The sequence below is a fragment of the Microcaecilia unicolor genome, chromosome 2, assembly GCF_901765095.1.
Source record: "Microcaecilia unicolor chromosome 2, aMicUni1.1, whole genome shotgun sequence".
Lineage (NCBI taxonomy): Eukaryota > Metazoa > Chordata > Amphibia > Gymnophiona > Siphonopidae > Microcaecilia > Microcaecilia unicolor.
The window spans coordinates 293527249-293551821 of NC_044032.1; the positions used below are offsets into that span (position 1 = coordinate 293527249).

A 24573-nucleotide genomic window follows, 5' to 3' on the forward strand; every position below is an offset into this window, starting at 1 on the left:
TTGGACATAGACGGGTCATTCTGCTCTCACAGTGGGGATGCCCAAGTCAGCACTTGCCCAGAATGGAGAGAGATGATAAAGGTGATCTTAATTCAAATCAGATGGAATGCTGGAGGGTTGTAGTTCAAAGTTAATCAAGTACTGGTTAATAAAGCCTCAGCATGCCATAGGGTTCCTATCAAAGCATAGGTGGTGTGGAGTCTTGAGGCTGAAGTTCCTGGAGGAAATGTCTATAGCCTGTTATTGAGATAGACATGAGGGAAACGCTACTTGCCCTGGGATTAGTAGCATGGAATGTTGCTACTAATTGTTGGAAGCAGGATACTGGGCAGAATGGACCATTGGTCTGACCCAGTATGGTTGTTCTTATGTTCCTGGAGAAAAAGTCCATAGTCTTTTATTGATATGGACATGGGGGAAGCTACTGCTTGCCTCAAGATTGGTAGTATGGAATGTTGCTACTAATTAGGTTTCTGCGAGGTATTTGTGACCTAGATTTGCCACTGTTGGAAGTAGGATACTGGGCCAAATGGACCATTGGTTTGACCTAGTATGGCTATTCTTATGTTCTTATGAATCTTTCCTAGGCCTGACAGCTATCCATTATGTTTATATTTATTTATTTATAACCTGCCTTTGTCTAAGGCGGGGAACAGTGCAACATACTTAGGTGAAACATACAATACAAAACAATAAAGACAACAAACAAAACTACAGCATCAGTCCAAACAGCAATAAGATCATAACAGGTCATAGGCCTCTCCAAATAAGCATCAGTTCTCTCGACTGCCCTTACTGGAAATGCGGGTCTCAATACTGAAGGTGGTGCTTCGGCTGAAAACAAAATACAGTGCAGTCTCAATTATCCAACGTAAACAAGACTGACTCGTCTGCCTGATAAGTAAAAAGTTGGATAATATGGAAAACACTGGATAAACCCCTCAAACAATGCATAAACAAAGACACAGAGTTCCCGATTTTAAATTTTTTTTCTAGAACAAAGATTTTTAATAGAAATAAATGTGATGGTGTCACCGGGAAGGTCTGTCGATATGCTGGATGGTTGTATAAACGAAGGTTGGATAATCGAGTCTGTACTGTATCTTTCTTTCTTTCTTTCTTTCTTAAAGTATTCTCTTTTACCGTGTAATTGAACCAGCCTAATTGTGAATTGCTCTCTAACAGTAAAAGTCAAATTTTAACTGAATCATATTATGACAGATCATAATCAATCTAACGACTGAATTCTGTATTAACTGCAAATGATTAATTAGTGTTTTGGAATAGCAAATCAACACAAGGTTGCAGTAGTCAAATCGAGATAATAACAGAGATTGAACTAGGATCCTAAATGTATCCCAGGTAAAAAAAAACTTTCTAACGGATCTTAATTTACTGAGAATATAAATAGATTTCTTCATCATGGATGGAAGATACATGATGCTGTAGATAGCAGGCTATCTAGCTCCACTCCTAAATTTTTGACCTTAGATCCAATAAAAAAGAATTAACCCCAATAGAAAAGTGTTGTTGATATTACTACTACTACTACTTAACATTTCTAGAGCGCTACTAGGGTTACGCAGCACTGTACAGTTTAACAAAGAAGGACAGTCCCTGCTCGAAGGAGCTTACAATCTAAAGGACGAAATGTCAAGTTGGGGCAGTCAAGATTTCATGAATAGAGGTGTAGTGGTTAGGTGCCAAAGGCGACATTGAAGAGATGGGCTTTGAGCAAGGATTTGAAGATGGGCAGGGAGGGGGCCTGGCGTATGGGCTCAGGGAGTTTATTCCAAGCATGGGGTGAGGCGAGGCAGAAAGGGCGGAGCCTGGAGTTGGCGGTGGAGAAGGGTACTGAGAGGAGGGATTTGTCTTGATATCTAATGTCATTGATCAAATAATATTTTTCATTATTTGTATTCAGCTGAATAGTAAAATAAACTATTCAGTACAGCTCTAGTTATAACAAATATTCATAAAGGTCAGGACATATTAAAACAAACAACATCCATCATAAAATCATGTAAAATAACAGAAGTTAAAAACAAAGAAATTCAATTCAATGCTAAACCTTGTTGGAATAAATATGCTTTTAGCTGCATTCTAAAAGAAAAAATTGAAATTAACTGTCCCAAATTTAATTTAGGTTCATTATTAGAGACCTTCAGGGAGATGTCTCAGCTGCCTGTGTAACAAACAGTTTTTTAAAGGTTATTTCCCAAGTCTTCTGATTGAATGATCGACAGGGAGTATCTATTCCTGTTTTGTTGGGTGGATGAAGTGTACTGAAGGGATGAACTGTTACCCCACAAGAGGCAGCACTGGCACATGCCCAGAGAGGGTTTTCTAGATTCTTCTGGGCTTTGAGAATTCCAACCTGGTTCTGTTAGGATGGCATCACTCCTATAAGTGTGGCCGATTATCCTGTTTTTCCATTCAGAAAGTAAGGTAATATAGGAGAAATAGAGAACATTATTTGAGACACTTACTTAGTTGATTTTGCTAGTCCTAAAGAAAGTGAAACTTCCTTATACTGAAGGTGAGGTGGAGTAAAAACCGAAAAAAAAAAGATCCTGACCATTTTAGATTCTGTTAAATTGTCATTGGTTGAATCAAAAGAATAGGAGGTTCTTGAACCAAATACTGAAAAGTTGTCTTTAATAAATATAATTGTCTGCTTGTCAATTTTACAGCTTCATTTCAGTGGAAACATTTGGAAGCTTTACACATTAATTATGTCCAGTCTAGACACCAAAGAATGGAACCAACTACAGACCACTTTATGCTGTGTGTTAGTGATGGAAAACAGCCGTCGACAGCGATAACATTTCTCGTCATCATCAACCCCACCAATGATGAAGTCCCTGAATTCCTAGCAAGAAACTTCACTGTAAGAAGGCTGAAAATGAAAGAAACACAATATTCTGTTTGTTTTCTTTCTTTCTTTTTATTTTATTGCATTTGTATCCCACATTTTCCCACCTATTTGCAGGCTCAATGTGGCTTACATAATTATGTTAACATTGTCATATCAGGATATCAGATACAGTAGAATTGTGCATAGTATAAGTAAGTGAGGATCGAAGAAGGAAGGGAGTGATTAGAGTAGTTGTAGAGGGTGGGCTTTCATAACTGATTAGGTTGGTGAGGTATATTAGTGAGGCTGCCGGGTATCAGATCTCATTGTAGGCTTTGTTAAAGAGGTATGTCTTCAGAGATTTGCGAAAGATAGTTATTTCGTTGATTGTTTTCAAGTCTGTAGGTAGTGCATTCCATAACTGCATGCTCATGTAGGAGAAGGTAGTGGCATGCATCAGCTTGTATTTTAGTCCTTTACAGCTGGGGAAATGCAGGTTGAGGAATTTGCAGGATGATCTTGTGGCGTTTCTGGTAGGTAGGTCTATGAGGTTGATAATGTAGGTTGGGGCGTCTGCGTGAATGATTTTGTGTACCATCGTGCAGATCTTGAATGCAATTCGTTCCTTAAGTGGGAGCCAGTGAAGTTTCTCTCTTAAGGGTTTTGCACTTTCATATTTAGTTTTTCCAAATATGAGTCTGGCGGCAGTATTCTGGGCAGTTTGGAGTTTTTTGATAGTCTGCTCTTTACAGCCAGCGTACAGTGCATTACAGTAGTCTAGATGACTTATTACCATTGACTGTACCAGGGTGCAGAAGATGTATCTCGGGAAGAATGGTTTTACTCTTTTGAGTTTCCACATGGAGTAGAACATCTTTTTCGTCGTGTTTTTCACGTGGGTATCAAGAGTGAGGTTTTGATCAATGGTGACTCCAAGAATTTTCAAGTTTTGTGAGACAGGGAGATTTCATGTTGATTCTTCCAGTCTGTCTTGAAGGTTTTAAAGGGTGGTATGCTTTCTGAATGGCAGTGTTTACACTGTCCAGATTGAGGAAAAAAAAACAATCTCCCCTTCTACCGGTAGGTTGTGCCCCAATTTTTAAAATGGAAGTATGTGAGTTCTTTTGGTTTGAAGTTTGCAGTAGGTACTGAGTTCACTCAATCACTCGCACCAGAATTTTGTTGAAAAGGTCTGAAAGAAGATTCAAAAATTCAGTTTTATGCATGTATTTGAACTCCCATCAACCTAAATATGTCATTTTAATTTAATATGACCCCATTCTAACACTTCAAAAATGTATGTGACTCCAAATAATGATGAAACAAAATAGCAGACCTTACTCTCTTCTTATCCAAAGCAGCAGCTGTGGTGGCAACAGAAGCAGCAATTCTGTTTGTCATTGTGTGTTCACAGACCCCAGTACTCTGCATGGATTTCCAGTCTACCCAGCCATAATGAGGGGGCAAGGCCTGTGAATGTTCACTGACTCACAGGCCCTCAGGCTGACCACTACTGCTGGGCATAGGTCATAGTGGAAGTCCAGAGAGAGGGGGAGCAGTCCTGTTTCTGTCACCCCGTCTACTGATGGTGTGACCCCATTTGGGATCCTAACCCAGGGTCTGAGAACAATTGATTTAGAGTTGATTATTGCAAATAAAAAATTTTTACCCAAGTAAGTTGCTTTGAAAACTGTCCTTTGTATGTGTTGCCTGTTGTTCAGAAGGATCCTGAACAGTTCAGGGTTCATCATCACTAACATGGCTTTGTTCGTAGACAAAAAGTAAGTGAAACTGTGGATCTGGGTGAGGGGGCAGGCAGGCCAGGACAGGAGCAACAGGAGAAGAGAGATTGGATTAGGGAGTAGAGTGACTATTCTCTACTCTATTCCAGGTTCATCCCCTCGCCCCCCCCCCCCCCCCCTCACCTCCCTTCTTCCTGCAGATTGCCTGGAAGCAAAAGGCTAGAGCACAAGAACCCTATGACTCTGGAGTCTGGAAAGAAGTGGTGGACATCAGTTCCAGGCCATTCCCCCAGAAATTAAACCCTGATCACCAATAGTAAGGGTTACCATATGGCTCCAGAAAAAGGAGTGCACATTGATCCAGTCCAGGTTTTGCTTCCATTGAAAGCAATGGAAGTAAAACCCAGACTGGCTCAATCTGTCCTCTTTTTTTCCAGAGCCATATGGTAACCCTAAAATAGCTTCTGACCTGAAGTTTAGCTGATTGCTTAAAACTGAGAAATTAGGGATTCACTGAGAATAAGAAATCACAAACTACTACTACTTATCATTTCTATAGTGCTACTAGACGTACACGGCGCTGTACACTTGAACATAAAGAGACCGTCCCTGCTCGACAGAGCGTACAATCTATTCTCCGAGGACAAGCAGGCTGCTTGTTCTCACGACTGGGTTGACGTCCACGGCAGCCCCCACCAACCGGAACAAAACTTTGCGGGCGGTCCCGCACGCAGGGCACGCCCACCGCGCATGCGCGGCCGTCTTCCCGCCCGTGCGCGACCGTTCCCGCTCAGTCTTTTCTTTTCCACGCTGGAGAGAGCCGCGTTCGTCTCTCTCTCTGCCAGCCCCGGAAACCGGATTGCGCTTTCGCCGCGAATTTTCTCTTTTTTCGTTGATTCTCCGTTTTCTTTTTAGTTTCTTTCAAAAAAAAAAAACGCTGAACTTTGTTTTTCCCTCGTCTCTTAGCGGGGGCGTCGCGTTGCGGCCTTGTGGCCGCGCGGTCGATTTATTTTCGAGGTGTGATTTTTACTGCCACCATCGACGACTTTGACTTCGCCGACGCGATTTTTCCGTCGATGTCCTCGAAGGTCCCGAGTGGATTTAAAAAGTGTGGTTGGTGCGGCCGGCATATCTCGCAGACCGACACTCACGCTTGGTGCCTCCAGTGCCTCGGGCCGGAGCACGATACCAAGATGTGTACTTTGTGTCTCGGTCTCCGGAAACGGACACAGGTAGCGAGGCAAGTTCTTCGGGACCGTCTTTTTGGAACTTGCGCCGGTCCCTCGACGTCGACTTCGACGGCATCGGTATCGACGGCCGGTTCTTCGGTACCGGTATCGATGTTCACGAAATCGGCACCGACGGCATCGACCCCAGGAGCACAGGTCCCGTCGGCCCACCGGTCCTCCGGTGACGGCAGGGGTGAGAGGCCGCGTGGGCAATCGGCCCCGGTCACTCCCTCTAACCAGGGCCCTCGGGACCGAACCCTGTCGGACCCGATCCCTCGAGGCTGAGGGGGATCTACTTCCTCCTCGTCGGTTCCACCGAGCGCCGATGACGGGCACCGCAAAAAGGCGAAAAAGCACCGTCATCGGTCGCCAACGATGCATCCGGCTCCCGGCGCCAGGGATGAGTCGACGCCGAGGAAGCGGCAGCGTCGAGAGGAGAGGTCCCCCTCTGTAGTAGAGGTGCCAGCACTTCGGTGCAGTCTCCTGGACCCGAACAGCTTCCGGCACCGACGCCTCTACCGGCCCCCTCGTCTTTCCCGACAGCGAGCCTGGACAAGTGCCTCCGAGCCATCCTTCCGGGGATCCTGGAAGGGCTGATGCGCCAGACTGTGCCGGCGCCGGGGGTGCTTGCGCCCTCAGCACCATTGATGGCGGCGCCGGCGTGCTCTAGCCCGGTGCCGAGGCCTTTGACGCCGACGCCGCTTGCGGCGCCGGTCTCGACCGCCACGCAGGTGGAGTCCCCGTCGACGTCGATGGAGGGAGCTTTGTCCCCGCCGGCACGGGAGTCCACTGCTCGACGACGGCACCGAGGCCTCGGTGCCTCAACGTCGAGCCGGGCCCGGTTGAGGACTGAGCTGCAGGAGCTCATGTCCGACACCGAGGAAGAGGCCTCGTAGGGGGAGGAGGAGGACCCCAGATATTTCTCCTCAGAGGAGTCTGTGGGTCTTCCCTCCGACCCCACTCCTTCACCAGAGAGGAAGCTCTCGCCACCTGAGAGCCTCTCCTTTGCCTCCTTCGTCAGGGGCATGTCTATTTGCATTCCCTTTCCTGTGGTCTCTGTGGATGAGCCGAGGGCTGAGATGCTCGAGGTCCTCGACTATTCATCACCACCTAGAGAGTCCTCCACGGTGCCACTGCATAATGTCCTCAAAGAGACACTGCTTCGGAACTGGTTGAGACCATTATCTAACCCCACCATCCCCAAGAAAGCAGAGTCCCAATACAGAATCCACTCGGACCCAGAGTTAATGCGGCCCCAACTGCCTCATGACTCGGCGGTTGTGGACTCTGCTCTCAAGAGGGCACGGAGTTCGAGGGATACCGCTTCGGCACCCCCGGGGCGGGAGTCTCGCACTCTGGACTTGTCTGGGAGGAAGGCCTACCAATCTTCCATGCTCGTGACCCGCATCCAGTCTTACCAGCTCTACACGAGCATTCACATGCGGAATAATGTTAAGCAATTGGCGGACCTGGTTGACAAGCTCCCGCCGGAGCAGTCCAGGCCTTTTCAGGAGGTGGTCAGGCAGCTGAAGGCGTGCAGAAAGTTCCTGTCCAGGGGTATCTATGACACCTGTAACGTGGCATCTCGTGCTGCGGCCCAAGGTATAGTGATGCGCAGGCTCTCATGGCTGCGTGCCTCTGACCTGGACAACCGCACCCAGCAGAGACTGGCCGACGTCCCTTGCCGGGGGGATAATATTTTTGGTGAGAAGGTCGAGCAGCTGGTGGACCAACTGCATCAGCGGGAAACCGCCCTCGACAAGCTCTCCCACCGGGTGCCTTCAGCATCCACCTCAGCAGGTGGACGTTTTTCCCGGGCCAGGCAGGCTGCGCCCTATGCCTATAACAAGCGAAGGTACACCCAGCTGGCCCGAAGGCCTCGTCAGGCACAGGGACAGTCCCAGCGCGCTCGTTCCCATCAACAGCGTGCGCCTAAGCAGCCCCCTGCGCCTCCACAGCAAAAGCCGGGGACGGGCTTTTGACTGGATCCATGGGAACATAGCCGCCCTCAAAGTGTCCGCATCGGACGATCTGCCGGTCGGGGGGAGGTTAAAATTTTTTCACCAAAGGTGGCATCTCATAACCTCCGATCAGTGGGTTCTCCAAATAGTGCGGTGCGGATACGCCCTGAATTTGGCCTCCCTTCCACCAAATTGTCCTCTGGGAGCTCAATCCTTCAGCTCCCACCACAAGCAGGTACTTGCAGAGGAACTCTCCGCCCTTCTCAGCGCCAATGCGCTCGAGCCCGTACCACCTGGGCAGGAAGGGCAGGGATTCTATTCCAGGTACTTCCTTTGGAAAAGAAAACAGGGGGGATGCGTCCCATCCTAGACCTGAGAGGCCTGAACAAATACCTGGTCAAAGAGAAGTTCAGGATGCTTTCCTTGGGCACCCTTCTGCCAATGATTCAGAAAAACGATTGGCTATGTTCCCTGGATTTAAAGGACGCATACACTCACATCCCGATACTGCCAGCTCACAGACAGTATTTCAGATTCCGCCTGGGGACACGGCACTTTCAGTATTGTGTGCTGCCCTTTGGGCTCGCCTCTGCCCCACGGGTGTTCACGAAGTGCCTCGTGGTGGTAGCGGCGTATCTACGCAAGCTGGGAGTGCACGTGTTCCCATATCTCGACGATTGGCTGGTCAAGAACACCTCGGAGGCGGGAGCTCTCCGGTCCATGCAGTGCACTATTCGCCTCCTGGAGCTGCTGGGGTTTGTGATAAATTACCCAAAGTCCCATCTCCAGCCTGCCCAATCTCTGGAATTCATAGGAGCTCTGCTGAATACTCAGACGGCTCAGGCCTTCCTTCCAGAAGCGAGGGCCAACAACCTCCTGTCCCTGGCTTCTCAGACCAGAGCGTCTCAGCAGATCACAGCTCGGCAGATGTTGAGACTTCTGGGTCATATGGCCTCTACAGTTCATGTGACTCCCATGGCTCGTCTTCACATGAGATCTGCTCAATGGACCCTAGCTTCCCAGTGGTATCAAACCACAGGGAATCTAGAAGATGTCATCCGCCTCTCCACCAGCTGCTGCAATTCACTGCACTGGTGGACCATTCGGACCAATTTGACCTTGGGACACCCATTCCAAATTCCACAGCCCACAAAAGTGCTAACAACGGATGCGTCTCTCCTGGGCTGGGGGGCTCATGTCGATGGGCTTCACACCCAAGGACTGTGGTCCCTCCAGGAAAAGGATCTTCAGATCAACCTCCTGGAGCTCCGAGCGGTCTGGAACGCACTGAAGGCTTTCAGAGATTGGCTGTCCTGTCAAATTATCCAAATTCGGACAGACAATCAGGTTGCAATGTATTACATCAACAAGCAGGGGGGCACCGGATCTCGCCCCCTGTGTCAGGAAGCCGTCGGGATGTGGCGCTGGGCTTGCCAGTTCGGCATGCTTCTCTAAGCCACATACCTGGCAGGTGTAAACAACAGTCTGGCCGACAGATTGAGCAGAGTCATGCAACCGCACGAGTGGTCGCTCCATTCCAGAGTGGTACGGAAGATCTTCCGAGAGTGGGACACCCCCTCGGTGGACCTTTTCGCCTCTCAGACCAACCACAAGCTGCCTCTGTTCTGTTCCAGACTGCAGGCACACGGCAGACTAGCGTCGGATGCCTTTCTCCTCCATTGGGGGACTGGCCTCCTGTATGCTTATCCTCCCATACCTTTGGTGGGGAAGACCTTACTGAAGCTCAAGCAGGACCACGGCACCATGATTCTGATAGCGCCCTTTTGGCCCCGTCAGATCTGGTTCCCTCTTCTTCTGGAGTTGTCCTCCGAAGAACCGTGGAGATTGGAGTGTTTTCCGACCCTCATTTCGCAGAACGACGGAGCGCTTCTGCACCCCAACCTTCAGTCTCTGGCTCTCACGGCCTGGATGTTGAGGGCATAGATTTCGCTTCGTTGGGTTTGTCTGAGGGTGTCTCCCTTGTCTTGCTTGCCTCTAGGAAGGATTCCACTAAAAAGAGTTACTTTTTCAAGTGGAGGAGGTTTGTCATTTGGTGTGAGAGCAAGGCCCTAGAACCTCGTTCTTGTCCTGCACAGAACCTGCTTGAATACCTTCTGCACTTATCAGAGTTTGGCCTCAAGACCAACTCAGTAAGGAATCACCTTAGTGCGATTAGTGCTTACCATTATCGTGTAGAGGGTAAAGCCATCTCTGGAGAGCCTTTAGTCGTTCGATTCATGAGAGGCTTGCTTTTGTCAAGGCCCCCTGTCAAGCCTCCTGCAGTGTCATGGGATCTCAACGTTGTCCTCACCCAGCTGATGAAACCTCCTTTTGAGCCACTGAATTCATGCCATCTGAAGTACTTGACCTGGAAGGTCATTTTCTTGGTGGCAGTTACTTCAGCTCGTAGGGTCAGTGAGCTTCAAGCCTTGGTAGCTCTTGCTCCGTATATTAAATTTCATCATAACAGAGTAGTCCTCCGCACTCACCCTAAGTTCCTGCCAAAGGTGGTGTCGGAGTTCCATCTTAACCAGTCAATTGTCTTGCCAACATTCTTTCCCAGACCGCATACCCGCCCTGCTGAATGTCAGTTGCACACATTGGACTGCAAGAGAGCATTGGCCTTCTATTTGGAGCGGACACAGCCCCACAGACAGTCCGCCCAATTGTTTGTTTCTTTCGACCCTAACAGGATAGGGGTCGCTGTCGGGAAACGCACCATCTCCAATTGGCTAGCAGATTGCATTTCCTTCACTTATGCCCAGGCTGGGCTGGCTCTTGAGGGTCATGTCACGGCTCATAGTGTCAGAGCCATGGCAGCGTCGGTGGCTCACTTGAAGTCAGCCACTATTGAAGAGATTTGCAAAGCTGCGACGTGGTCATCTGTCCACACATTCACATCACATTACTGCCTCCAGCAGGATACCCGACGCGACAGTCGGTTCGGGCAGTCGGTGCTGCAGAAACTGTTTGGGGTGTAAATCCAACTCCACCCTCCAGGACCCGAATTTATTCTGGTCAGGCTGCACTCTCAGTTAGTTGTTCTTTGTAGGTCAATTTCTGTTATACCCTCACCGTTGCGAGGTTCAATTGACCTGGGTTCTTGTTTTGAGTGAGCCTGAGAGCTAGGGATACCCCAGTCGTGAGAACAAGCAGCCTGCTTGTCCTCGGAGAAAGCGAATGATACATACCTGTAGCAGGTGTTCTCCGAGGACAACAGGCTGATTGTTCTCACCTACCCTCCCTCCTCCCCTTTGGAGTTGCGTTTCATAATTTTTGCTTGTCATTCAACTGAGCGGGAACGGTCGCGCACGGGCGGGAAGAAGGCCACGCATGCGCGGTGGGCGTGCCCCGCGTGCGGGACCGCCCGCAAAGTTTTGTTCCGGTTGGTGGGGGCTGCCATGGACGTCAACCCAGTCGTGAGAACAATCAGCCTGCTGTCCTCGGAGAACACCTTCTACAGGTATGTATCATTCGCTATTAGGACAGACAAACAGGACAAATAAGGGAATATTAAAGTGAGGATGATAAAATAAGGGTTCTGAACAAGTGAATAAATCACAAAGGTAAACTAAAGCCAACAACCACAGTGGTGGAATAGCCTTGTGGTTAGAAGAGCAGACAAAAAAACCAGGGAAGCCAGCATTCAAATCCTGCTTTTCCCACTGATGCTTTCTGTGACTTTGGACAGTTCATGTTGTCTTAGATTAAAAACTCTCTCTGGGGAAGAGAGTGCTTAATGTTACTTGCCTTGAGCTTCAGTTTGGGAAGGGTAAGTAATCAAATCTATATCCAAAGTCAGCAATTGATTCTCATGCTGTGTTTGAGCAGTTTGGCCTTTTCATTTACAAATTTCCCATGAGCTTTGAATCTCAAGAAGTCAGGCCTCAACTTCATGCCACTAATAATCATGCTGCGTAGTCACCAAACGTTTGTGAGAGCAGTCCAGCCTTTTTTTTGTTTTTTACCTGACAGTGTTTTTCATAGAATTCAGATACCATCTTCATGAAAAGGAACCATCCAATGATGTACAGACCAAAGCAATGATCATTCTAAAATTCCAACACAACAAACGAACGTCATAGCATCTCACTTTCCTCAAAGAACTGCAACCTTTCTTAACCCCTATCATTCAGAAAACTTGATTAACTGCATTTGTGAATTTGTTTACAGTGCTTGGCATGCTAAAATTAAATATGGATTACTTCCAGCTGCCTAAAGGTAAAGGTGTCTTGAAGGTTCTAAATTTGGAGCTATACTACATATCACATCTCTTAAATAAGTAAATAAGTGTTGCCATACTGGGACAGACCGAAGGTCCATCAAGCCCAGCATCCTGTTTTTTAACAGAGGCCAATCCAAGCTACAAGTACCTACCAAGATCCCAAAACAATAAAAATAGATTTCATGCTGCTTATCCTAGAAATAAGAAATGGATTTTCCCCAAGTCCATCTTAATAATGGCTTATGGACTTTTCTTTTAGGAAGCTATCCAAACCTTCTTTTAACCTTGCTAAGCTAACTGCTTTTACCACATTCTCTGGCAATGAATTCCACCTTTTTGAACAGGGCTGAGTATTGGTAGAGTTGCAGTGGCTCAGTCCTTCTATAAATCTGCCAGCCAATATTAAAAGCAAGTTTACTGGCTGGAAAGAGCTGCTGACTGTTTAACTCGCTTGATCGCAGCTATCTGGTCATATTCAGCAGCATTTAACCAGTTAGTGCCACTAAAAACGACCAGTTAGGGTTGAACTTCAAGCCAACTATGTCAGGGGCATTCTGGGGCAGAATCTGGATACATCCCGATATTCAGATGTAACTGGTCAGGTTTAGTGGATGAATATAAGATCATATAAATAGCTGTCCTGTCTTTCCCCCCTGTTTACTAAGCTGCGCAACAGTGCCAATTGAGCCCATTTAAAGTGAATGGGCTGTGTCGGCATTACCACACGGCAGACACTAGCTCAGCTTAGTAAACAGGGGGGTTTACCTGCTAACCCAGGGCCAGTTAAGTCTAAATATTAACTGGTCATATGCTAGCCGGCTTTAAAAAATAAAACATTTTCAATGCCAAAGACCAGACCTGGCACTGAATTTCTGATTTTAGCACTGGCAGTGGACAAAAAAAATGCTGTTCACTGCCAGCTGAATATCGGAGGGCTGGTTATTAGTAATTTTGCTTACCTTTTCTGATGGCCGTGATGCATAATTGTTAGTATTTAAATATGAAAAAAATATAAACCCTGAAAATAGGTACAAAAAAAAATGTTAGTCTACAAACTAGGTGGATCATGTAAGGGAGAAGTTACCAATGTGTGCTACTGTTAAGTTGGGTTATTTTACCACAAGTTGTTCCATTTTAGCTCGGGATCTTATTGCATAAAATGAGACCTGTGCTAAAATAACAGACATGGTAAAAAATCCAATTAACAGTAGCCCGTGTTGATAATGTCCTCCTTAGTTATTAATAACTGCAGTTAACAGTAAAATAGCACGTTAACAGTTGCCCATATTGATAACTTCCTGCCATAGAACCCCTTTTACAAAGTGGCGGTAAGCCTAACATGGGCTTACTGCTCGCTAAGAAGGAAGTACCACCAGGCTACCACAGCAACCTGGTAGTAGTTTCCACCCCCAGCACGCTGTCATATCTGGTGCTACAAAAATATATTCATTTTTGTAGCGCCGGTGTGTATCCAGCAGTAATCGGGCAGGAACAGCTACTGGCTAATTAAATGACACTTAACCGGCTATCTGACAATATTTATTGGGAGATAGCCAGTTATCTCCTGCTGAATATTGCTGGTTAGCACTTAGTAGATAGCCGGTTATAGCATGCGATATAACTGGCTATCTGCTGATATTCAGCGTATCACCGGCTACGTTAGGCCGTCAAAATAGCTGGAATATATTTGGCAGGTTTAAACTTAACCAGTTGGTGTAGCACTGAATATCAGCTTGGACGGTTAAATTTAAACCAGCTAAAAAAACATCTGGATATTCAATGCTGGTCACCAGAAACTGCCCAGCATTGAAAATTCGGGCTCCCGCGATCTGAATATTGGGCCCACTCGTTCTCCAGTTTCTTCTCACAACCAACCCTATGACACTATGTTTTTCCCTACCCAACTATCTCTGCAACACAAGGAGTTTAATTCTTTATCATTTATGGCCTTTATGAAGCTTCTTTCTGCTTCCATGAAGTCATCCTATTAACTTGACCCCATACCTTTGACTTGGATGGGGATCCCTACTCATGGATTAGCTCCTTTTCTGCTTTCTATTGTCAATTGCAGCCTTTCTTCTGGCTAGGTTCCTCCTGACCTCAAGACTGCTATTATTCACCCAATACTGAAACAGACCCCTTATTACCCTCAAGCCATAGGCCAATTTCTAATCTTTCTTATTTAGCTAAGATTCTTGAAAGGGCAGTTTTTAATCAACATATTGAGTCCTCTCATGTCCTTGCCTGAGGCAATCAGATTTCCAGCCTGGACACAGCACAGAAACCTTAGTACCATCCCTCCTCAATGACTTTCACTGTGTCTTTGAGACTGGGCAAGTGGCTCTGATTATATCTTCAGATCTCATGGTTGCTTCTGAATTTATTGATCACAATTTTTTATTATCTAGACTCAGTGATTTTGGCTTTTCTGGCACTGTTCATAGTTGGATTATGTACATTCCTACTAATCACATTTTCTCTGTTAAATTACCCTCCCCAGTATATTCACTTTCTTATGGGGTCCCCCAGGGCTCTGTGTGGCTTCTCTATTATTCAACATTTTTCTCAGCCCTGTTGTCATCTTAATCCAGGAGCACATGATAACAGCTTACCTCTATGCAAATGATATCTTGCTGGTTTCCTATCAAGATCCCAATGACCTTCATCTCACTTCCATACTGCATTGCTTGAATTCTGTTTCTTCTTTGCTTCAGACCAAATGCCTTATCCTTAATCCCATCAAATCTATAGCTTCTGGGATTACAGGCTGTCCTCTTTGTCTTTCACTTTCTCCCATCATTTCTGATACACCCATAGCTGTAATTGATACATTCCGATATTTGTGAGCGCAAATAGATTACCAGCTTTCCTTTGATTTTCAGGTAGCCTTTGTTATGAAATCTTGTTTTCATGCCCTCCATGTTATATGATCAGTTAGGAACTTCTTTAATGACACTGCCTGTGCTACGCTTCTTTATGCATTGGTTGTTATATGCTTAGACTACTGTAATGTGGTATATGCTGATGTTACGTTAGCTTTTTAAAAATGATTACAATCCATGCAGAACACCTCTTCTTTATCAGCACCACTGGCTTCCAATCCTCTTCAGAATTCAACATAAATTTTAATGCTGCCCCATAAAGCTCTCTGTGCAGGACTTCATCCATACTTATCTATTTTGATAACTCCCAGCACCCAAGCTCGGACCTTACATTCGGCAATGGACCATTGTCTTATAGTTCCTTGTGTTTATCGTAGTTTTGTTTTCACTAGACCTGAGCTGTGCTGGGGATAGACCCTCTAAGTGGCCGCAGGGTAGCCCCAGGTGGGTGGCTTGGCATTTCATAACAATTACATTATACTACATTGTTTTTATTTTTCGTATCTGATACTGGTTTTCTTTTGTTTGCTCTTCAGGTTCAAGAGGGTCAGATGAAGGAACTCGATCCCACCATCATTAATGTGGTTGATTTGGATATTCCCCAGAATTACTTGACATTGTTGTTACCAGCAGCCACAGCATGGACTAATTATAAATGGAGTGTATGACCATGACATCGCCCGATACAAACGGTTAATCAACAGTCATCAAAGTCATGGACTTCCAGTGCACGACTTTTCCATGGATCTTCTCACAAATGGTATGTTTAATGGAGTGGAATCGTTTATTACCATGTGAAAAAAATATTCAAGAGTTGACATTTACAGTTATAACTGAAAGTATGCTAGGTTACCTAATGAAAAAAAATCTCTGTGTAAGGAAGTTATAAGCAGCTGAAAAAAATGTGAGACAACATGTGGAAGGTAATTTTAAGCATGAAAGTAAACACCCTTTTAGGAGCAATTGTATATAGGCATACAGGGGCTCCTTTACTAAAGTATGTTAGATTTTGCAATTGTTGAACTAGATTCTATATATCATGCCTAAAAAATCGGCACTGAAATGAAATATTCCTAGGCATATTCTATAAAGAGGCCATTTATGTGCATATATTCCCACATCTGTACAGATATGATTTTAGAAAATTACCACACTAATGAGTTAAAGCAAAGCAACAAACTGTTTAAACTGAACACACTAAACATAGCCTGTTAGAGAAAAAAAGGGGACATCAGATGAATACCCATGAAAAGGTTTAATGGATTCAATTTTCTCTCCTTGGTCTTTAATAAAAACTCCTCAAAAACATATCTATTAATCCACAGCAACCTCTTCATTGCTTATCAAAACCAGTATACAGTCCACAAACACTTTCTAAACAAAAATTTGTAATACTTAGCTCAGTGGGGGTAAATATTCAGCTGGTGGCAGTGAGCGTTTTGCCAATCATTGCCAACGTTATTCACAGATATTCAATGCCGGGCCCTAACCAACAACAAACAACAACAACAATCATTTCTAAAGCGCTACTAGGGTTACGCAGCGCTGTCCCAGGCTTCGGCATTCAATATTCAGTTTATGCGGAGGCAACTAACACATAGCCGGTTAAGCATGAACTAAATGTTAGAGATGCCCATATATTTCTATGGACATCTGTAGCATTTAGCATGTGTTAATCATTAGCGTGCACTAAAAATGCTAGCGCGTCTTTGTAAAAGACCCCCTGTGTTTTATGCAGTCCCATTTATGCAGTTACCCTGGCTGAATATCAGACTTGCAGCCGGAATACTGCAAATGTTGAAGCAATTATTGTACAAACTGGGCATAACAACAGCCCAAAAATTGTCTTGGTACATCTCCTGCCTCTAGGTCAGTCCTACATTTGAGAACTTCTGGTTTTTTAGGACATGTCTCATGTCTTATTATCAATGCTGGCATCATCACTGCTAACTTGGGCTAGTTCATCTAAATGTTATCACCCTATCCTGCTTATAATCGAACGAGAAAAACGCCCAAGTTCCGACCTAAATCGGGAGATGGACGTTTATCTCACAAAAACGAATAACGCAGTATAATCGAAAGCCGAACTTGGACGTTTTCAACTGCACTCCATCGCAGAAGCGTACAAAGTTGACGGGGGCGTGTCGGAGGTGTGGTGAAGGCGGGACTGCGCCATGGTTATCACCCGAACAGAGATGGGCGCCATTCGCCGATAATGGAAAAAAAGTATGCGTTTGTAGCTAGAATTTAGGGCACATTTCCTGGACCCAGTTTTTTCACGAATAAGGCCCCAAAAAGTGCCCTAAATGACCAGATTACCCCCAGAGGGAATCGGGGATGACCTCCCCTGACTCCCCCAGTGGTCACTAACCCCCCTCCTACCACAAAAAAATGATGTTTCACAACTTTTTATTTTCACCCTCAAATGTCATACCCACCTCCCTGGCAGCAGTATGCAGGTCCCTGGAGCAGTTGTTAGGGGGTGCAGTGGACTTCAGGCAGGTGGACCCAGGCCCATTCCCCCCCCTACCTGTTACAATTGTGCTGCTTAATGCTTAGTCGTCCAACCCCCCCAAATCCACTGTACTCACATGTAGGTGCCCCCCTTCACCCCTTAGGGCTATAGTAATGGTGTAGACTTGTGGGCAGTGGATTTTGAGGGGGATTTGGGGGGCTCAACACACAAAGGAAGGGTGCTATGCACCCGGAAGCTCTTTTACATTTTTTTTTTTTTTTGTAAAAGTGCCCCCTAGGGTGCCCGGTTGGTGTCCTGGCATGTGAGGGGGACCAGTGCACTACGAATCCTGGCCCCTCCCACGAACAAATGCCTTGGATTTATTCGTTTTTGAGCTGGGCGCTTTCATTTTCCATTATCGCTGAAAAGCAAAAACGCCCAGCTCACAAATTGTCGAATAAAACATGGACGTCTATTTTTTGCGAAAATACGGTTCGGTCCGCCCCTTCATGGACACGTTCTCGGAGATAAACGCCCATGGAGATAGGCGTTTGCATTCGATTATGCCCCTCCACGTCATTTAGGGATTTATGTCATTTTAAATGGGAATTGTGATTACTAATAGAGAAATATAGTCAAATAAAATCAACCCTAAGTGTGATCCTAATAGTCTGAAGTATTTTGACAAGGACATTGGAGGTGGAATAATCAGGGCCTGTGGAACCCAATCAACCAGGCAACATCGGTGGCCATTGAGGTATCAAAAGCCATCAGCCCTGTCCTGCCCTTTTTTTTTTTATTCCATTCTGGTCATTGCTCTTCCTTCTCAATTTCTGCCTTGGCAGGTACAACTCCAGCCACCTTAATGAGCAGACTAGATGGAACATGCTAGTCTTTATCTGGGTGGGGTAGAGCGGACAGATGTGAAGCGTTTGTTTACGCTTTCTAACAATAATAGAACTAGGGGACACAAGATGAAATTAGAATGTGGTAGGTTTAAAACAAATTGGAGAAAGTTTTCCTTTAGTCAGCGCGTAGTTAGACTCTGGAACTCATTGCTGGAGAAAGTAGTGACGGCAACTGGCCTTGCTGAGTTTAAAGGGGGTCTGGACAGATTTCTGAAGGAAAAGTCCATTGATCGTTATTAAATTTGGGGGTTTTGCCAGGTTCTTGGGCCCTGGATTGGCCGCTGTCAGAGACATAGTGCTGGGCTTGATGGACCTTTGGTCTTTTCCCAGCGTGGCAGTGCGTATGTGCTGTCTTTTACTATGCTACTATCTGCTGAAAGAGCTCACCCTGAATTGCTCCCAGTCTACTGTTTGCTGCTGATGTGGTTATGGGGGAAATTAGCAAAGTTCTGTTTGCCTGCGGCAGCAGGAGATCTTGTGTTAACCCTGGGAATAATGAAGACAAGTACAAATAAGATGAAAAAGAGTAAGATGACTTTATTCTATATATTTTATTATTTAGGAATGAAACTGATGTATCTACATGATGACTCTGAAAACTTGGCTGATGAGTTCACAATCCAGTTGTCAGATGGAAAGTACAAAGTCCTCAGAACCATTTCAGTAGATGTTATTCCAGTGAATGATGAGAAGCCAGTACTTGTCAAGTAAGTAATATTTTTGCATGATGCTCATAGATTAAAAGTAATAATAAATTGTTTGTATGCTACATCTTATATCCTAGGAAACCTCTAGTACTGAGGATGAGGGACGGAGATGTAGCTCCTGCCTTTCCAGTAGTGGTTTACACTTAGGTACTGTACCTACTTTTCTATCCCCAGAGGGCTCACCATCTTAAGTTTGCACCTGAGGATGAAGTGATTTGCCCAACATCACAACAAGTAGCAGTGGGACTTAACTCTGACTTCCCTGATTTGCAGCCCACTGCTCTAACCTTTAGGCTACTCCTCCACTCTGATAGTTTTTTTTAAAGAAACAAACACACTTACTTACATTATGATCAGAATATTAAAAAGAAGAACGTATCAATGCCACAGTTTTAGGATATATGATAACCTATCTAAAATTTTAATGGTCAAATTTCCCAGTGATCAAGAAAATACTTTGTATGGTATTTTATGTTTTACTTCTGTATTGAAAAACATGGGAGGGGCATTTTCGAAAGAAACACCCAAGTTGCGATTTGGACTTCTTTGCAAAACATCCAAATCCAGGGGCGGGGAAACCCGTATTTTTGAAAAAAGATGGCGTCCATCTTTCGTTTCGAAAATACTGTCAGAGACGTCCAAATCCTTAAATTTGGATGTCTCTAGATTTGACGTCCTTGGATCTGGACGTTTCTGATTTTCAGCGATTTTCGAAACCAAAGACGTCCATGTCAAAAATGCCCAAATGCAAGCCATTTGGACGTGGGAGGAGCCAGCATTTCTAGTGCACTGGTCCCCCTGACATACCAGGACATCAATCGGGCACCCTAGGGGGCACTGCAGTGGACTTCATAAAATGCTCCCAGGAACATCACTCCTTTACCTTGTGTGCTGAGCTCACCAAAACCCACTACCCACAACTGTACACCACTACCATAGCCCTTACGTCTGAGGGGGGCACATATATATGGGTACAGTGGGTTTGTGGTGGGTTTTGGAGAGCTCACTGTTTTCTCCACAAATGTAACAGGTGGGGGGGTATGGGCCTTGGTCTGCCTGTCTGAAGTACACTGCAGTACCCACTAAAACTGCTCCTGGGACCTTCATTCGCTGCCACAGACCTGAGTATGACATCTGAGGCTGGCACAAAATATTTTTAAAGATGTTTTTTGAGGGTGGGAGGGGGTTAGTGACCACTGGGGGAGTAACGGGAGGTCATCCCCAAATCTCTCCGGTGGTCATCTGGTCATTTCGGGCACCTTTTTGTACCTTATTCGTAAAAAAAAAACACGTCTGGGTGAAAACGTCCAAGTGTTCGTCAGGGACGTCCTTGCTTTTTTTCGATATGGGTCAAAGACGTCCAAGTGTTAGGCACGCCCAAGTCCCGCCTTCACTACGCCTCCGACACGCCCCGTTGAAATTTGGACATCCTTGCGACGGACTGCAGTTGGAGACGTCCAAAATCGGGTTTCGATTATATCGATTTGGACGTCTCTGGGAGAAGGACGTCCATCTTCTGATTTATGTCGAAAGATGGACGTCCTTCTTTTTCGAAAATGAGCCCAATAGTCTTTCAAAACAGTCTTTAATATTATGCTTTTTCCTTCTTTAATTGACCACCCAACACAGTTGATCTTTTGAGAGCAAGCATCAGGAGTACAGAAAGGATTGCTCTTGTTACTTCAGCAACTAACAAAATGTCCCAAACCACAGCAATCGTTTACAGAAAATCCTGCAGGAAGAGATTTTCAAAAAACCTTTGCCTTAGCTGGGACTCTGAAACAAATATCTGAAGCCAATCATCAAAATGCTGGATTGGACCAATCAAAATAGACCTGTCAGATAACAAAAAAAGAAAAAACACCCTGGTAAATGAGTGGCACAGCACTGAATTCAAAAACACGGATAAAGACAATGAAAAAATGTTCGAAACACTTATCATATGCTAATGTTCATTGCATGAATGATTGGAGAAGCCAAAAGTTCTCTTAGATTTCTGTCATGAGAGAGGGTAGTATCTGGCACATGAGAAAAGACTTTCCGCCTGATATTTAAAACCACTTAACTAGCCAGGAACAGCTCCTGGCCAATTAAATGGCACTTAACTTGCTATCAGTATTCACAGGGAGATAGCTTGGCAGTCAAGTTAGACCACCAGAACAGCTGGAATATCTTTGGCTGGTTTAAACTTAATCGGCCAGCACTGAATATTGGCTTGGCCGTTAAATTTAAAGCGACCAAAAAACACCAGGATATTCAATGGAAATGGCCTGGCTTGCGCTTAAAATCCATGAATATCAGTGTATAGATGCTGAAGTCCAAAACATTGGCTGATCATCTTTGAATGACAGTTTATGAAATGTGAACAGTGATTCCATATCAAAACTTTTTGATGCAGTGTGGTCACAAAACTAGCCTGAGTTCTATTGATAAGTGTAAACCCTGGTCTCACCACAAAGTTCTATGTACCAGCTAGCTCTTCAGGTCAGTACCTGAATCAGGGCCACAAACAAAAGTTTTTTCACTGAGCTGGGTGCAGGCTGAGGCTGGGCTTGATCAGGGTACGCCATAGGGTTTCAAGCCACACTTTATTATTATTTTTTCACTCTCACTCCAAAGAAACTCTCCACTCCAGGTTTATAACAAAATGCAATAATTTTACTGGAACGCTGCAAAAGGCAGATATCTAAATTTCATAGTTTCTTGTGACAACAGTTTCCTTTATATCGAAACAGTTTACTTTGCTGAAAGAGGTTTTTGAGCCAATCCAAGACTTTTGGTGCTACAGTTCCAACCACTAAATTAATAGTCTGTTTGTAAATCCAAGGGTATTTATATATTTACGCTTCCATCCAGTCCTCCAACACCCATCCTTTTTGGCAGAACAATCCAAGGCTGTGCTTTCCGCTCTTTCTGCGGCAAGCTGTCCCGCTGGTCTTTTATCCAGCCGCTGGACCCACTCAGGACCAGACCTCCCTGTCTGTCCTTTCCCTCCAGAGTGGCACTTCTACAAGCTACTGCCTCTGGCAATGAACAGGCTCTTCCTGCTACCCACCTGGAGCTCTCATTTCAGTTAATGCTTTTATTGGCAAAAACTTTCTCTTTATTTAGCCTTAGATTATTGGACCTGACCAGGATATCCCCTCTCCTCACAAGTCCCATCACTTTATAGTCTCCCAACTATGACACCGTTGTCAATTAACTCTCTTCTAATCCTCTCTCTGGGCTGGGCTCTCCACCCATTTCACTCATGCCTTTCTCCCTCCCCCCCAGTGAATCTGGAGAGTGCTATATAACAACATAGTAAATGACGGCAGATAAAGACCTGTACGGTCCATGCAGTCTGCCCAACAAGATAAACTCATTTTACATGGTATGTGATTCTTTATATCTATACCCGAGTTTGATTTGTCATTGCCTTTCTCAGGACACAGAGCGTAGAAGTCTGCCAAGTACTGTTCTTGTACTAAGTTCTGAAGTTAACATCGAAGCCCCTTAAATTTACACTCCAACTGATCCCTATCTATTCAGTCACGATCAGGGGCGTAGACCGTAGTCTGCCTAGCTCCCGTTTTGTTTCCAATTACCAGTGTCGCCACCAGGGGCGTATCTGCGTGGGGCCACAGGGGCCTGGGCCCCCGCAGATTTCGCCCTGGCCCCCCTCCCCGCCGTCAACCCCTCCCCCGCTGCTTACTTTTGCTGGCGGGGGCCGAGGTCCGACCCGCAATCTCCATATTTCGTCTTCCTCCGTGGCCATGTGCTTCAAGGAAGTAACGCTGCAGTGCTGATTGGTTGAATCCAGTTCGGCGTCTGACGTTGCTGCGACGTCAGACGCCGAACTGGATTCAACCAATCAGCACTGCAGCGTTACTTCCTTGAAGCACATGGCCACGGAGGAAGACGAAATATGGAGATTGCGGGTCGGACCTCGGCTGGCGGGGGTTGGGGCCCCCCGCCAGCAAAAGTAAGCAACGGGGGAGGGTTGACGGTGGGGAGGGAGTGGAGAGAGGCGGCGGCGGCGGCGACGGCGGCGGGGGGGGGAGGCAGGCAAAAATGTGCCCCCCCTCTCTGGCTCTGGCCCCCCCTACCGCCGGATTCCAGATACGCCCCTGGTCGCCACCCAATCTCCGCTAAGATTCCACGGAACCATTCCTTCTAAACAGGATTCATTTGTGTTTATCCCACGCATGTTTGAATTCCGTTACTGTTTTCATCTCCACCACCTCCCGTGGGAGGGAATTCCACATATCCACCACCCTCTCCGTGAAAAAATACTTCCTGACATTAGTCCTGTGTCTGCCCCCCTTCAATCTCAATTCATGTCCTCTAGTTCTACCGCCTTCCCGTCTCCGGAAAAGGTTCATTTGCGGATTAATACCTTTTAAATATTTGAACGTCTGTATCATATCACTCCTGTTTCTCCTTTCCTCCAAGGTATATATGTTCAGGTCAGCAAGTCTCTCCTCGTACGGTTTGCAACGCAAATCCCATACCATTTTCATAGCTTTTCTTTGCACCGCTTCCTGTCTTTTTACAAGATACGGCCTCCAAACTGACACAATACTCCAAGTGGGGCCTCACCAACAACTTGTAGAGGGGCATCAACACCTCCTTTCTTCTGCTGGTTATGCCCCTCTCGTAATCCCCTGAGGAAATTTGCAAAACTCAGTTTACCAGGGGATTACATGTATATCTAAAAAGAGAAGTCCAAACAGAGAAGTAAGGTCTTACACATATATGATCAGTCAAAGAAAATAAGCCCTAAGGTCCAAACAGAATAATTTATTAAAAAGACATACCCCCTGATATTCAGCCGGTGGCAGCCAGCGGGGTTAGCTGCTGCTGCTGGCGCTGACCCCAGATATCCAATGCTGGCCCATATCCGGTGACCGGCATTGAATATCTGGTTTCAGTTTTGTCCACCGCAACTAAACCAGCTAAGCCAATATTTAGCGCTAACTGCTTAAGTGCTTACCCCTGGATTCTACATAAGGCACCTGAAAATCAGCACGAAAACCAAAGTGTATTCTATAAAAATGTGTATAACTTAATTAGTATAATTAGTATAAAATGTGTATAAGCTAATCAGTGCTGTTAACTTCCTGAGAAAATCTCTTAATATTAATGTAAAAGCAGTATATCAAATAGTCAATAAAAATAAACATAAACACTCTTATCAGCATAACCCTTTGTTCCCAGCTGAGCAGCAGGGTGGGTTGTTATAAGGTCAGAGCCAGGACTAGAAAAGATAGGACAGTTGGGATTTTAATCTATGCTCTCAGCACACTTCTGAAAGATAATAAAATAGCCCATGCATAGATATTTGATCTGATCTGATTTATTTATTTATTTATTTGATATACCGCTAATTACAAAAGATGTGTTTAAGTGGTTTACAATAAAAAAAAGTTTAATAAACTACATTAAACAATACAATATTATTTAAAAAAACTAATTAAAAAAGATATTAATTGATTATACAATAAAAATTGTAAATAACCCACAAAACACAGTCACCTAAAAATCATAACTAAGGGCTTCTTTTACAAAGCTGAGCTAGCGACTCCTGTGCAGCAAATGAAAGGAAGCCCATTCAACTCCTATGGG

At 45.3% G+C, this 24573-nt stretch overlaps 1 protein-coding gene across 1 annotated transcript in view; it reads left to right on the forward strand.

Moving 5' to 3' along the window:
* The window catches only part of FREM1 (FRAS1 related extracellular matrix 1), a 307907-nt gene that overhangs the window by 103324 nt on the left and 180010 nt on the right, over positions 1 to 24573 (forward strand). The window contains 4 exon segments of the mRNA XM_030194282.1: positions 2694 to 2890; positions 15433 to 15521; positions 15523 to 15656; positions 18822 to 18961. Coding sequence (XP_030050142.1) covers positions 2694 to 2890; positions 15433 to 15521; positions 15523 to 15656; positions 18822 to 18961 — 560 coding nt within the window.